The 15,559-nt window shown below is 44.1% G+C and overlaps 2 protein-coding genes across 4 annotated transcripts in view; one reads left to right on the forward strand and one right to left on the reverse strand.

Moving 5' to 3' along the window:
* LOC137523120 (phospholipase A2 inhibitor NAI-like) overlaps nt 1–13,496 on the reverse strand; it is a 45,481-nt gene extending 31,985 nt beyond the window's left edge. Inside the window, exons 1-3 of one of the 2 annotated variants that reach the window (XM_068243349.1) lie at nt 13,344–13,495; nt 6,199–6,321; nt 880–1,029 (exon numbers count right to left, since the gene is read on the reverse strand). In XM_068243349.1, coding sequence (XP_068099450.1) covers nt 880–1,029; nt 6,199–6,321; nt 13,344–13,398 — 328 coding nt within the window. In that variant the 5' untranslated portion in view covers nt 13,399–13,495. Of the gene's footprint in view, nt 1–879; nt 1,030–6,198; nt 6,322–13,343 lie in introns of both variants that reach the window. The other variant, XM_068243350.1, reaches the window with a different exon arrangement.
* LOC137523121 (uncharacterized) overlaps nt 10,505–15,559 on the forward strand; it is a 147,654-nt gene continuing 142,599 nt past the window's right edge. The window contains exons 1-2 of one of the 2 annotated variants that reach the window (XM_068243353.1): nt 10,505–10,584; nt 11,317–11,429. The gene's annotated coding sequence lies outside the window, so the exon portion shown is untranslated. Of the gene's footprint in view, nt 10,585–10,667; nt 10,735–11,316; nt 11,430–15,559 lie in introns of those variants that run through there. The other variant, XM_068243351.1, reaches the window with a different exon arrangement.

The following is a 15,559-nucleotide window of genomic DNA, read 5'->3' on the forward strand; positions in this document are numbered from 1 at the left end:
GCATGAGGAATAACATATATCGGTATCTATCACTGCACATGAGGAATAGCGTATATCGGTATCTATCAGTCGCTGCGCATGAGGAATAACGTATATCGGTATCCATCACTGCGCATGAGGAATAACGTATATCGGTATCTATCACTGCGCATGAGGAATAACATACATCGGTATTGATCACTGCACATGAGCAATAACGTATATCGGTATCTATCACTGCGCATGAGGAATAACATATATCGGTATCTATCACTGCGCATGAGGAATAACGTATATCGGTATCTATCAGTCGCTGCGCATGAGGAATAACGTATATCGGTATCTATCAGTCGCTGCGCATGAGGAATAACGTATATCGGTATCTATCACTGCGCATGAGGAATAACGTGTATCGGTATCTATCACTGAACATGAGGAATAACGTATATCGGTATCCATCACTGCGCATGAGGAATAACGTATATCGGTATCTATCACTGCGCATGAGGAATAACGTACATCGGTATCGATCACTGCACATGAGCAATAACGTATATCGGTATCTATCACTGCACATGAGGAATAACCTATATCGGTATCTATCAGTCGCTGCGCATGAGGAATAACGTATATCAGTATCTATCAGTCGCTGCGCATGAGGAATAACGTATATCGGTATCAGTCACTGCACATGAGCAATAACGTATATCGGTATCTATCACTGCGCATGAGGAATAACCTATATCGGTATCTATCAGTCGCTGCGCATGAGGAATAACGTATATCGGTATCAGTCACTGCGCATGAGGAATAACGTGTATCGGTATCTATCAGCTTTCCTGGTGATCGGTGCGTTTCAGCTCAGCTGTTCCATTTTGTATGCATTACTGTGAAACTCACTTTTATATTCCAGGCTGGAGCCGTCATCACTTGAGCATTGATACCCGATTCGGAGAATGTTTGGTTCTTCGATGGTGGATGCTTTTACACACACTCCACACAGTTGTTTGACTGCACACTTCTTGCTGAACGCCTGATATTCTGTACCATCTAAAAATCAGAAATAAACAAAGTAAGAAATCTCGAAAGTTGTCTGTTCCTAAAATAGACATGTAACGCAAACTAAAGCAAGTGGTGGCTCCAGGTAGCGCTTACAGCTGTGATTCTTATTGGGCAACGGCCATCGGCAGGGTGTTGCTTATTTGGAACTATGCATAAAGGTATCTGACATGGAGGAGGTGAGTATACATTTACACCGCATGACATATCTTCAATGCTTATCTGGAGAGGCTTAAGGACAATGGACGTGAGAGGGATATGAAAGATGCCATATTTATTTACTTTTAAGCAATACCAGATGCCTGGCAGTCCTGCTAATCCTCTGCTTCTAAAGGTGGCCATACACTGGTTGATTTGCCATCAGATTCGACCAACAGATAAATCCTCTCTGATCGAATCTGAGCAGAGAGGGATCGTATGGCTGCCTTTACTGAAAACAGATTGTGAATCGATTTCAGCCTAAAACCGATCACAATCTGTGGAGCTGCCCCCCCCCCCCCCCCCCCCGCATACATTACCTGCTCCAGCCGGCGCGAGTCCCCTGGTCTCAGCTGTCTTCTTCTCCGCTCCGGGCCGTTCCTGCAGCTACTGAACTTCCTGTTCAGGGGAAGTTTAAACAGTAGAGGGCGCTCTACTGTTTAAACTTCCTGCCGCGACAGGAAGTTCTGTGTAGCTGCAGGAACGGCCCGGAGCGGAGAAGAAGACAGCAGAGACCAGGGGACTCGCGCCGGCTGGAGCAGGTAATGTATACCCACTGTATTGCGTCGGTCGTCGGGCATTCAAACGCCGTTATTGACGCACTCCCGACCCGCCGGCGATCGAGAAAATCTTCCAGAAGGATCAACGGGAATCGACGGGAACGATCGATTCCGGATGGAAATCGATCGTTCTGACAGTGGTGTGCGCGGCGATTTCACAGCCGATACGATCACTGTGATCGGATCGGCTGTATATCGGCGGGAAAATCATTAGGTGTATGGGCCCCTTAATACTTTTAGCCATAGACCCTGAACAAGCATGCAGCAGATCAGATGTTTGACATTATTGTCCGATCTGACAAGATTAGCTGCATGCCTGTTTCTGGTGTTATTCAGACACTACTGCAGCCAAATAGAAAAGCAGGGCTGCCAGTGAACTGGTATTGTTTAAAAGCAAATAAATATAGCAGCCTCCATATCCCTCTCATTTCAGTTGTCTTTTAACTGCTACATGACTGCATCACGCCGATGGCCGTGGTGGCAGCCCCAGGACTGCCTAATGACGATCAGCGTAAAGTCCTGGGGTCGGCTATTGCAGGAGATCGCGAGCACACTGCGATCGCCGCTTGGAGACTGTTAGACGGCGACTAATTACTATGTATTGCGCTGCAATCTACAGCCAATCTACAGCCAGGGGATCAGAGGTGATTGGCTGTCATAGGCTGAATGGGCTCAGACCCCACCAACAGGAAGCTCTGTTGGTGGGGAGAAAAGGGGGGGGGGATTACTTGTGTACTGTGTTGTGCGGCTCTGCAGCTTGGCCTTAAAGTTGCAGTGGCTTATTTTACAAAAAATGGCCTGGTCTTTGGGGGCGTTTAATACTGGTGTCGTCAAGAGGTTAAAGGATACCCGAGGTGACATGTGACATGATGAGATAGACATGTGTATGTACAGTGCCTAGCACACAAATAACTAGGCTGTGTTCCTTTTTTTCTTTCTTGGGCTGAAAGAGTTAAATATCAGGTATGTAAGTGGCTCACTCTGTCGTGAATCAGACAGGAAGTGACTACAGTGTGACCCTCACTGATAAGACATTCCAACTATAAAACCCTTCATTGGCAGAAAACAGCTTCTGAGACAGGAAAGAGATAAAAAGGATCAACAGGTCATAGATTTTTAGCTCTGGCGTACTTCAATGAATGTGTTATTGAGCAAAATCACCAAATATCCTACACAGAGGGGGAAACATTGTGCAGTTGGGGAAGAAACTTAGGCCACATACACACATCAGACTATAGTCTTTGGAAAATGAAAGATCACAGACCAATGTTACCCCCTTCCATGTAGTATCAGAGCCATACCTACACAGTCTATTCTATGGAGCTGCACTCCCCATCAGACAGAAATCTTACCCCCTTCCATGTAGTATGAGAGCCACACCTACACAGTCTATTCTATGGAGCTGCACTCCCCATCAGACAGAGATCTTACCCCCTTCCATGTAGTATGAGAGCCACACCTACACAGTCTATTCTATGGAGCTGCACTCCCCATCAGACAGAGATCTTACCTCCTTCCATGTAGTATGAGAGCCACACCTACACAGTCTATTCTATGGAGCTGAACTCCCCAACAGACAGAAATCTTTGCAAGATGCTGCACACACAGATGCTGCACACACTCAAAAGATCAGTATCTGCAAAAGATCTGTTCCTGCCAAAAATCCATTCCTGCACATTGCAATGATAGTCTATGATATCTGCACATCATCATACACACATGATTTAATTGACATTCATCTGCAGATCAGATCCACCCAGATAGATTTTTAGATCTGCAGATTGTCTGATCTGCAGATGAATGTCAGTTAAACAAGGTGTGTATGATGATCTGCAGATCTCATAGACTATGAATGCAATTTGCAGGAACGGGTCTTTTGCAGGAACAGATCTTTTACAGATACTGATCTTTTGTGTCTGTACAGCATCTGTGTGTGCAGCATCTTGCAAAGATTTCTGTCTGATGGGGAGCTCAGCTCCATAGAAAAGACTGTGTAGGTATGGCTCTCATACTACATGGAAGGGGGTAAGATTTCTGTCTGATGGGGAGTGCAGCTCCATAGAATAGACTGTGTAGGTATGGCTCTCATACTACATGGAAGGGGGTAAGATTTCTGTCTGATGGGGAGTGCAGCTCAATAGAATAGACTGTGTAGGTATGGCTCTCATACTACATGGAAGGGGGTAAGATTTCTGTCTGATGGGGAGTGCAGCTCCATAGAATAGACTGTGTAGGTGTGGCTCTCATACTACATGGAAGGGGGTAAGATCTCTGTCTGATGGGGAGTGCAGCTCCATAGAATAGACTGTGTAGGTGTGGCTCTCATACTACATGGAAGGAGGTAAGATTTCTGTCTGACGGGGAGTGCAGCTCAATAGAATAGACTGTGTAGGTGTGGCTCTCATACTACATGGAAGGTGGTAAGATCTCTATCTGATGGGGAATGCAGCTCCATAGAATAGACTGTGTAGGTGTGGCTCTCATACTACATGGAAGGGGGTAAGATTTCTGTCTGATGGGGAGTTCAGCTCCATAGAATAGACTGTGTAGGTGTGGCTCTCATACTACATGGACGGGGGTAAGATTTCTGTCTGATGTGGAGTGCAGCTCCATAGAATAGACTGTGTAGAGTATGGCTCTCATACTACATGGAAGGGGGTAAGATTTCTGTCTGATGGGGAGTGCAGCTCCATAGAATAGACTGTGTAGGTGTGGCTCTCATACTACATGGAAGGGGGTAAGATTTCTGTCTGATGGGGAGCTCAGCTCCATAGAAAAGACTTTGTAGATTATGGCTCTCATACTACATGAATCATACTCATACTCATACTTCTATCCCCCTACACATTCCTAGTAGTTTGGGTCACCCTGAGCTGCTTGGTTACTCTGTTATACTACATGAAGGGGGTAAGATTGGTCTGTGATCTTTCATTTTCCAAAGACTTTTATCTGATGTGTGTATGAGCCTAGTATCGTTTCTATTCAGGCTGTGTTATAGAGAAGAATGGTAGAAATAAAACTCCAAATATTTACTGTTTTTTTTTGTTTGTTTTTTAATAAGGGACGTGTATAAATATACTTTTCATAGGCTGCTACATACTCAAATACACTTTCACCCCCTCAAAAAAAAAAAAAAAAACATCTTCCAAAGACTATCATAACTTATATAAGACAATTAAAGACTACTATTATTTATTTACTGCATGCTTACCGCTGCAATACCTCATGTTTTACCTCACTTTATGCATTTACCTCATGTTTTACCTTGTGTTTGGAAACTGAGAACATTTTCTCAGAATTGCTAAAAAAAAGAGGAAAATACCTCATGGAGGTATTTTACCTACAAAAAATATTTCCCTCACATAGCTACCAGAATGGAGGTTTGTAATTATTCATAAAAGCGCTCGGGAAAACGCTATGCAAAAGCACTTTTTCAAACACTTTGCGATTTCCCTATACCTTCCATTGAGCCAAAGCGCTCAGAAAAGGGTACTTGTAGCGCAATTGCGATTTCAAAGAAATTGAAACACTCACGAACTTTACACAATCACTTTTAGGACGATTTCTAAAATCGCCAGCGCTTAAAAAAAAATCAGCAAACGTACATAGGGCTTGATTCACTAAACCGTGGTAACTGATATCACAGTCGCGCTAGCGTTTTGCATGCGTTATAACGTGAGTAAGGTTTTGCATGCACTAATGCAAATTTTTGCACGAAAATGACTGCTTTTTCGCGAGAAAATTTGCGTTTTGCGTTCAAGATATCAGTTATCACGGTTTAGTGAATCAAGCCCATAGCGTGAACGAGCCATAATAGCGACACAGGTTTGTAAGTAGTATTTGTCAGGGCTACTCAAATCCGATCCGAATAGCTACTGACCAAATTGCATCCTGATTTCTCCCAGTAATGCATTGCGGCCTGTGCGGGGGGTTTAATCTTACCTATCATGACGTCTTCTTCGTCCGTCCCTCGGCCCCTCCCACGATGCGCTCCAATCCGGCGTCACCTGACTATCCACTTACTTCTTCAACCCGGAAGGAGGAAGTGTTTGTAGTCACGTGACGCCGGATTGGAGCGCATTGTGGGAGGCGCCGTGGGACGGACCGAAGAAGACGTCATGATAGGTAAGATTGAACCCCCCGCCCACCCCGCACAGGTTTACTGGGAGATATCCAGGTAGCAACTATCCAAATAGCATCCGGATCGGATTTGAGCAGCCCTAGTATTTGTTTCAGTAGTAATTTCATCCCCTGGAAATACTTCATTATCTGCTGCTCCCGGGGGTTCTCTGCCTCATTTTCCCTCTCCCGGTTCCCGAGGTTCATCCCCCGAATTCCATCCATTGGACCCCCTGCATTCGTGTGTTTAGGTTTGAGACAACAATAAAAACATATCACTTACTAATGACACAGTGCTCAGACGCCGCCAAACATTGTGATGCGCCCTTGCACACAGTTTCTTTTTCATTACAGCACTTTGTGGCATCTTTGACCCAGCAAGTCTTGCAGGTGTGATCACACTGAGCTGAAACAGAAGGCAATATCCATACATGAATGCCAAAACAGTTCCCGAAACAACCCAAACACTGAGGCCCCGTTCACACTAGAGCGTTTTGCCGGCGATTTCACCAAATGCAACCGCGTAGCCTGCATCATTTTCAGGCGATTTCCCGGCGATCATGTTTCAGTGCTAAATAAGTGTTAAATGCGATCGCTGAAAAATCGCTGCAGTGTCCAGTAATTTTTCCACGTGTAATCGCGGAAAAATCACTCCCGCAAAACGCCGGCAGTAATCGCTGGCATTTTGCTCTTTCAAGTGAGAATGGGGCCTTAAAGCACCAAACACTTGCAGCAGATCTAGTACACACCATACAATTCTCCATACAATTTTCTGTTAGATTATTTTCTGTACAGACTGGTTATTATCCCTGGTGCATTGTCTTCTCGGTATCTCCTGCTGAGTAGAACAATGCCTGATTGCTCGGCAGGTAGATGGTTACATAGATCATTTCCATCATGTTGGAAATGATCTATCTTGCAGGTAAATCCAATGCTGGGAATACACGGTAAGATTCTGAGCCATTTAGATGGTTCTATAGATAATTTCCGACATGTCCGATCTTCTGCCTCGATCGTTTCTACGCTCGATTCTGCATGGAGGACAATGGGAAAAGATAAGAAAAAAAACGAACGGAAGATGAAGAGAATCGCCCGCAGAATCAAGCGGCATAAACGATCGGGCACAGAATCGAGCGCCAGAATCTTACCGTGTATTCCCAGCATAACAGAAAATTGTATGGTGTGTACCTAGCATTCCTGGTATCTCTTTGTCCCACCATTGCATGTAGAACCTTGAAACAATGGCATACATTTCAGATAAAGGTATTCTTAAAGGTGACAACACACCACCATACAATTTTTATTTTTTCGAGCACTCAGATCCAATTTTATGTTGATCGGAAGATTCAATCAGAATTGTCAAGGTACCACACGCATATTTTTCAGATTGCCACAATTTTTGGATAAAATCTTAAACTCCGAGAAAAAATTGGTTGGTTAGAAAAATCAAGAGAACAAAGTGAATAAATAGTTTTGTATGTACTAAATAGTTACATTTTTTTCTGGTTGAATACAATTTCACAATCGATCACACAACATACAATTCTTGATAAAAAGTTTGCATGGTGTGTGTGAGTTTTTGGTCAGTTGACAGCTGCTGGACTCTGTTTTAAGATGGCCACACGGGTCTACATGAAAAGGGCGCCGGTAAAAAAGGGCGCCTGGTGGAGCCCATATATATACCAACTTCGGCTACAAAAAAGGCGCCTGGTGTAGCCCATATAAACTTCGGCTACAAAAAAGACGCCTGGTGTAGCCCATATAAAAACTTCGGCTACAAAAAAAAAGGCGCCTGGTGTAGCCCATATAAAAACTTCGGCTACAAAAAAAAAAGGCGCCTGGTGTAGCCCATATAAAAACTTCGGCTACAAAAAAACTCTGGGATGTGTTAATTACTATTCCCCCTCCAGGTCGCCATGGATAGTGGAGGAATGAAATAATTCGGCTTACAGTGCTTGTAGCCCATATAAAAACTTCGGCTACAAAAAAAAGTCAATAATATGGGCTACAGAGGGGCACCTTACTGTAGCCGAAAAAAATATGGGCTACAAAGGGGAGCCCGCTTGTAGCCGAAAAAATATGGGCTACAAAGGGGAGCCCACTTGTAGCCGAAAACCTTGTAGCCGAAAAAATATGGGCTACAAAGGGGAGCCCACTTGTAGCCGAAAAAATATGGGCTACAAAGGGGAGCCCACTTGTAGCCTATATCAAAACTCGGGCGCCCTTTTCTACACCTTGTAGCCCATATTTCCAGAAATAACATTGATGTCTATGGCGGCGCCCTTTTCATGCAGGCAGCTCGGGCGCCCTTTTCAACCGATCCCGGCCACACACCATAGATTTTTTTTTAAATATCTGTTCGATTCAAGAATTGCGATCAATTCTTCTGACTGATAGTGACATTTCAAAAATCTGACCAATGTGCCACACACACATCTATTACATTTTTTCTCAATTATGATAAAAATGATTGGAAACTCTGAGAAAAGTGCTTGAGTGTATATAGTAATAAAATGACCATCTACCCGCACCGTTACATTTTCATTAAAAATTGATCAGAAAAATCCACCATTACTGATCAACTTTTATCAAATAAAAACGGGAAACCCAATCAGATTTATTGCTCAAATTAAAAAATAATAATAATTTTGATTGTTTTGGGAAATCTAAATCATAAAATTGGATAATTTTATTGTATCGCGCGTGTCCACCTTTAGGGATGAGAGCACACATTTCGCAGAATTTCAGCTTATCACTTTTGAGTTGATTTGAAAATTGGTGTCCTTGGAATTCCAACTTGTATATTCTGACACAATTTCACTTCAAAGTTTTGCTTTGAATTTTCACATTTGTGTCTGTTGAGCATTTTCAGTAGACATTTATCACTTTATTTTTCAAACAATATATTGGCGTCAATTCACAAAGCTTATCTCCTGTCTTTAATAAAGTTTCTAGAGTTGTTACCATGGTGATGAGGCATGTCCTATTCAGGAAACATTTTACCTCAGGCAAGCCTAAAGTTAACTTTTCTGTCTTTAAATAACTCTTCAATCCTTAAAATAACTCCAGAGTTAAAGACAGGCTGATTATTAACTGCGTGTGAAAATAACTACAGAGGAGGTAACTTAAGGAATAAAGAGATAAGATAATTCTCTTACTGTGTGGAGGTAAGTTTTCTCTTGCCTTATTATCTCCAGCATGATCTTATTGAATTGAGGCCATTAACCTTCCTGGCGGTATCCCTGTATTTCGGGGTAAGCCGCGCAGGAGGTTTTCTCAGGCCCTGCTGGGCCGATTTGCTTAATTTTTTTTTTTTTTGCTGCACGCAACTAGCACTTTGCTAGCTGCATCAGCACATCGATCACCGTCGCCCCGCGCTCGATCGCCGATATCCGTCGCGCCGCCAATCAGTGCCAGGCAGCGCTGAGGGGTGGATCGGGACTCCCAATGACGTCGCTGACGTCGGTGACGTTATCCCGCCCCGTCGCCATGGCGATGGGGGAAGCCCTCCAGGAAATCCCGTTCTTTGAACGGGATTTTCTGATCGGAGATCGACGAAGGCGATCAAAGCGGGCGGGGGATGCCGATGAGCAGCGGCTATCATGTAGCGAGCCCTGGGCTCGCTACATGAGTTAAAAAAAACAACAACAACAAAAAAACTGCTGCGCTGCCTCCTGGCGGAATTCATTAGACCGCCAGGAGGGTTAATGTCTGCTGAGCAATGAGCTTGCTCAAGAGGCATGACTGCAAAGATTGCAACTGAAATTGTGAAAATACAAAGCTAAAAATATGAAAATTTTAAGCAAAATTGTGAACAGCGAGGAGAACGCCAGCGCACACCACTAAGGCTGCATCTAAAATGACCACCAGCTCAGTGTGCAACACCTAAAATAGATTTTCTGCACACATTGCATTCAATTGAGATGCAAATCATATGATTTGCATCTGAATTGAATGCAAAGTGTGCAGAAAATCTATTTAGGTGCTGCACACTGAGTTGGTGGTCATTTCAGATGCAGCCTTAGTGGTGTGCGCTGGCGTTCTCCTCGCTGTTCAACAAAATGTACGGTAAGTTACACTTTTTTTTTGCTTAGCTGCTCCCAAGGTTTAAATTTAGGTTAGGTCACTTGCCCGGAGGTTTGCCTCACGGTGGCACAAGTGTCTAGTATAATATTCATTGCATGCAAACCATATTGGAAAGTAAAGTTTCTCCTAGTTTAATAAATGTTAGCACTTGTCTTGGATGCAGGGCATGCATTTTTCAGTCTGGCAGAGGCGGTGTATGCCTGTGCGATTAACCATTCAATTGCAACATGTGTTTAGGGACGCGCAGCCTATCCCCCCACCTTTTTTAAAATTGTGAACAGATTTGTGAATTTTGACTCTGTAAAAAATAAAAATTAGGAATTTGTTCGCAATTCCATTAAAATTCCTGAATTCCGACTGTCCCTATTCTTTACTCGCTTTCTCCAGTTTCCCGTTCTCTTCTGGAAGGAACGATGCTGTACCTTAGATCACAGGGACCCTGAGCAGTGGAAAATAAATGGAATCTGGACGTACCTGGGGCTTCCTCCTTCCTCCAACTGATTCGACTACAAAAGGGCGCCTTTTTATAGCCGAGATTTTTTCGGCTATATAAATGTGACTACAACATCGGTTATATCAGAAGGTGACTAAATTATGTTATAATAGTTCATTTGGTTGTATCAGTTAATTCCGTTATATCAGGTAATTCAGTTATATCAGTTCAAAATAACATATATGCTTGACGTGAAATGCAGCAAAGATTGGGAAGCAGGCACCACCAGGGGGGATTAAGGTTAGGCACCACCGGGGAGAAGGGATTGGGTTAGGCACCACCGGGGGGGGGGGGGGGTTGGGTTCGTCACCACCAGAGGGGGTCTTAGGGTTAGGCACCACCAGGGGGGTTTAAGGGTTAGGCACCACCAGGGTTCTGTGTGAGAGTAGGAAGAAGTTAGGTCATAGTAATCACCAGGGGGTGGGTCTTAGGGTTAGGCACCACCAGGGGGTGGGTCTTAGGGTTAGGCACCACCAGGGGATGGGTCTTAGGGTTAGGCACCACCAGGGGGTGGGTCTTAGGGTCAGACAGGCACCACCAGAGGAGGGTTCTGTGTGAGAGTTGAGAGAAGTTAGGTCATAGTAATCACTTTTCTTGGCTATATCATTTTTCTTAGCTGAATCATTTTTCTCGGCTATTTCCAGCGCCATTTTATAGCCAAACAATTTTTGGCGATAACATCCTTTTTATTTATAAATTAAAACTAGCTTTTCAGCTACACTAGGTGCCTTTTGTAACCGGATTTGGCATCTTGGCTACACCAAGCACCTTTTGTAGCTGAATCTGGCTTTTTGTCGTTTATATCAGGCACTCTTTTTCCAGGCGCCCTTTTCAGATGTACGCAAAAAAATTATCCGCTGTCTCTGCCGGGTCAAAGAGATGAGGCCGCCAATGGAGAGGAAGAAGCACACAGACTTAAGGAGGAGCACAAAGAGGTGAGTTCACTCCACTGTCAATACTCTGCAAGGGCCCCAGGGCCCACTTTTCACTGGGGGTCCTGTCAGCTGACTTTGAGGCCCTGGGCAATTGTCCAGTAAGACCCTATAAAAGCACCAACCCTTTTTCATAGTTACCAAATGAATTTACCCAGTACTCGTACAGCACCAAGGTTCCTCCAAGGGGCGTAGCAATGGGGGTGCAGAGGTAGCCAGGCATCGGGGCCCCGAAGGGCCCTCCCTCAACCACAGTATTAGCTCTTTATTGGTCCTGTGCTGGTAATAATCACTTCTATAGATACTTTGAATAGTGGTAATCATTACCTAACTGTCCCCCATCCCCTTCTTGCACCTCTGACACTGTAGTTGCCATTGGCAGGTTTTGGTGCGCCGTATCAATTGTTATGTATAGAGTGCTTAGGGGACCCCATTGTAAAACTTGCATTGGGGCCCACAGCTCCTTAGCTACACCACTGGTTCCTCCATAGCCAGTAGCCAGCACTTGGCCCCCACATGGGATTTAGCAACCCACATATCTAGCAACCATATGCTAGATATCTAGGAGGGAACACGGAGGGCGAAGTTAGGTCGTCCTCGCCGTGGCTTAGTCCCAGTGAGGCCATGGCTCAACCCTCCATTATGGGGGGGGGGGCACTTACCTATTTAACCTATACTGCGGGCACCTACCTATCTAACCTATACTGGGGGAACCTACCTATCTAACCTATACTGGGGGAACCTACCTGTCTAACCTATACTGGGGGCACCTACCTATCTAACCTATACTGGGGGCACCTGCCTATCTAAACTATACTGGGGGCACCTACCTATCTAACCTATACTTGTGGCACCTACCTATCTAACCTATACTGGAGGCACCTACCTATCTAACCTATACTGGTGGCAACTATACTGGTTATCTATATTGGAGGCACCCATCTAGCTAACCTATACTGGGGGCTTCTATACTGGCTACCTATACTGGAGACACCTACCTAGCTAACCTATATTGGGGGCAATTATACTGGTTATCTATACTGGGGGACCTATAACTGGCTACCTATACTGGGTGCAACTAGACCCAGCTAACCCATACTTTGGGCACCTATACCTGGCTCCACAGAAGAAGGGGGGGGGTGCATTTTTATACCCTCGTTCTGGGTGCAATTTAGCCTAGAAACCGCCCTGTTGGCAACCACTTCTTTTTGGATGCTAATCAAGAAGGGACAGGGGTCCCAGTAAGGTGAAATAGGTGAGTCTGTGCCTTCATCAGGCTCCAATGTGATCAGTTTATTAGTGGGCACCTATCAGTGCTAATTTGAGGATGGTGGGGCTTAAAGACAAGGTTGGAGGGAGACACAAAGTCGACACAATTTAGCACTATTGATTGGGGTGCTTTTTCTTCAAATTTGACGATCCTCTTCATGGTCCTGTGACAGGCCGAGGTAGGCCAAAACTTTGAGGTTCAGGGGGGGGGGGGGGGGTTTGGTCATCCCATGGCATATGTGATCTTCTGCAGAAGAAAGCCATTTTTGGTATTTAGGCATGGAAAAAGCCTCTGTGAAAAATATGTAATATGTGATTGTGGTGCCCTAGGTCATGGCCTATGTGGCGTTGGCTTAAATCCGGCCCTGACCGCAAATGATTGGTTTGCAAACATTCACGGTAACATTCGGGAACATGTTCACAAACACAAAATCGCTATGTTTGGTCATCCCTACTACAGAGTACCCAGTTATTCTGTCATCAGCCAAAACCACTATGTGGTAGCAATGCATCATGGGAGACCTTTCTAGTTTACAAAAAGCTGAATCATTGCATATACCTTCTGTTTTAAGAATGGAAAACATATATAAATTTGGCATAGCTGTGTGGTTGTAATCTAAGGCATCTTGTTTCAGTACTCATACTCACCTACACCTAGAAGAATATAACTGCAAAGGATGAAGAAAGCCTTCATGGTGCCCATTTTCTGCAGGTGTTGATGGAGAGGTGGTTATCTTCTCTGTGCTGATCTCTGCTCTGCACCCAGCCTATATTTATACAGAACCTCGCTGACTCTGCAGGTTGTGTGACGCAAATCGCAAGGAAAACTGACTTTTATCCTGCCTTTATCTCACCTTCCCATCAGCAGCTTATTCACAGAAATGATGGCACAACCTACATGCCTTCAGGCTATTTGAGCATGTACACTTAGGCCAGGTTAGGGCAATTAAAGCTTAAAGACATATAGCAATAGGTTATTATTTACTTTTATACTGCTGCAGGTGGAAATACACGTCTTTCATGCATTAGCTAGGATCAGTTTTTCAGGGTCTGTGAGCAGCTGAGAGTCAAAGTCCAGGAGAAAAGCTGAACAGTAGCTTCTGCAGATAACAGTAGAAGCTCTTGTTTTTGTTATCTGCAGAAGGCTGGTTGTCCACTGAAGGTCCAGGGAATAATAATTAAAAATAAAAAAAAACTATAAAAAAACAAAAAAACAAACAAAAAACAAAGTAAAACAAAAAGTGAATAATCCAGTGTCCAAAGTGAATAGTGATTATGATATTTCTACTGCTTTTGCCGAAACAGGTAACAAGGAAGCAATAGTCCTTCCAGAAGGGGCTCCTATGAAAAAAGTCGATTAGCGGCAGAAAAGGGAAATTTGAGTACATGGTGGCAGTCCGCTATCAGGTCCCTTCTGGGACCAACATTTAGCATCAGTGGTGCTCAGCAAGATTTCGGATATCCGAACTACCCAGATAATCCAAACTTTTTCCACTATCCGAACTTTGAATAGCAATCCGGATATTTTTTTAAATCTGAATAGACTATCCGAGCAAACTCAGATTTCCCATCTGAAATCCGAAATCCGGGCGGATAGTTAGCTCAGATATCCGAGCAGAAGCCAAAATCACCTTCAATGGCAAAAATCCCTTTCGAAGGGAGAGAGAGAGAGAGAGAGAGAGAGAGAGAGAGAGAGGGCGAGAGAGAGAGAGAGAGAGAGAGAGGGCGAGAGAGAGAGAGAGAGAGAGAGAGAGAGAGAGGGCGAGAGAGGAGAGAGAAAGAGAGAGAGGGAGAGAGACCTCCGAAAGGGGTTTTGGCCATTTGAAGAGACTTTTGGAAGCATTTTAAGCCATTTTCAGGTCAGTTCCGGTTTTCTATCCGGATATCCGAATCCGGCCGGATACTGAGGTCAAATCCGATTCAGATACGGATTGGAAAATTTTACACTTGGATATCCGACCCGGATCGGATATCTGGGTGTCTGGTTCCGAATTAGATCCAGATAGTGAAAAGTGGTATCCGAGCAGCACTGTTTAACATCTTATCTGCAAGTTTCTTTACATTGGAGGGGGATGGGGGGTTGTTAAGGGCTAGGATAGGGAGTAGGGTTAGGCACCACCAGGAGAGGAGGGGCTTAGGTTAGGCACCATGAGGAGGGTCTTAGGGTTTGGCACCATGGAGGGGGGGCTCTTAGGGTTTGGCAGCACCAGGGGAGGAATGTGTGTGAGAGTGGGGTTGGGTTTAGCAATAGTAAAATATTGGTAAATATTACCAATTTTTTACTATGGAATCCAGCAGTAAAATGCCGCCTTTTATCCAGGCACCTTTATGTCATGTATCCTGCTTTTGCTGCTTTCTAAAATGCCAAAGAAAACAAAATGTTTAAAACCTTAATGCATCTAAAATATCCTAAAGGGCCTCCGAGTTCAAACTAGAATAGAAAATGGTACTCACCTGGGGCTTTCTGCAGCCCAGTGTAGGTCCTCCAGACCTACACTGGGCTGCAGAAAGCCCCAGGTGAGTACCATTTTCTATTCTAGTTTGAACTCGGAGTCCCTTTAATATAAGCTAAACAAAACAAGATCATACATTCTCCCTAAGGACCTTTCAACACAACAAATTGCAAAATGCAACTCCTCCCATTCAGTTGCCAATAACTTTATCACTACTCATCACACGTGAACTATCTATATCTTGTTTTTTGTGCCACAAATTAAGCTTTTTGTGAGTGATATTGATTTCAGTAATGACTTTATTTTCTATGCATGTTAAAGGCAAATACACACACACAAAAAGAAAAAATACACTATTTCTCTAATTTCACTACCTATAGTTTTAAAATAAGCAATGCTACTATAAATAAA

This window comes from Hyperolius riggenbachi, chromosome 6 (assembly GCF_040937935.1).
Source record: "Hyperolius riggenbachi isolate aHypRig1 chromosome 6, aHypRig1.pri, whole genome shotgun sequence".
Taxonomy (NCBI): Eukaryota; Metazoa; Chordata; class Amphibia; order Anura; family Hyperoliidae; genus Hyperolius; species Hyperolius riggenbachi.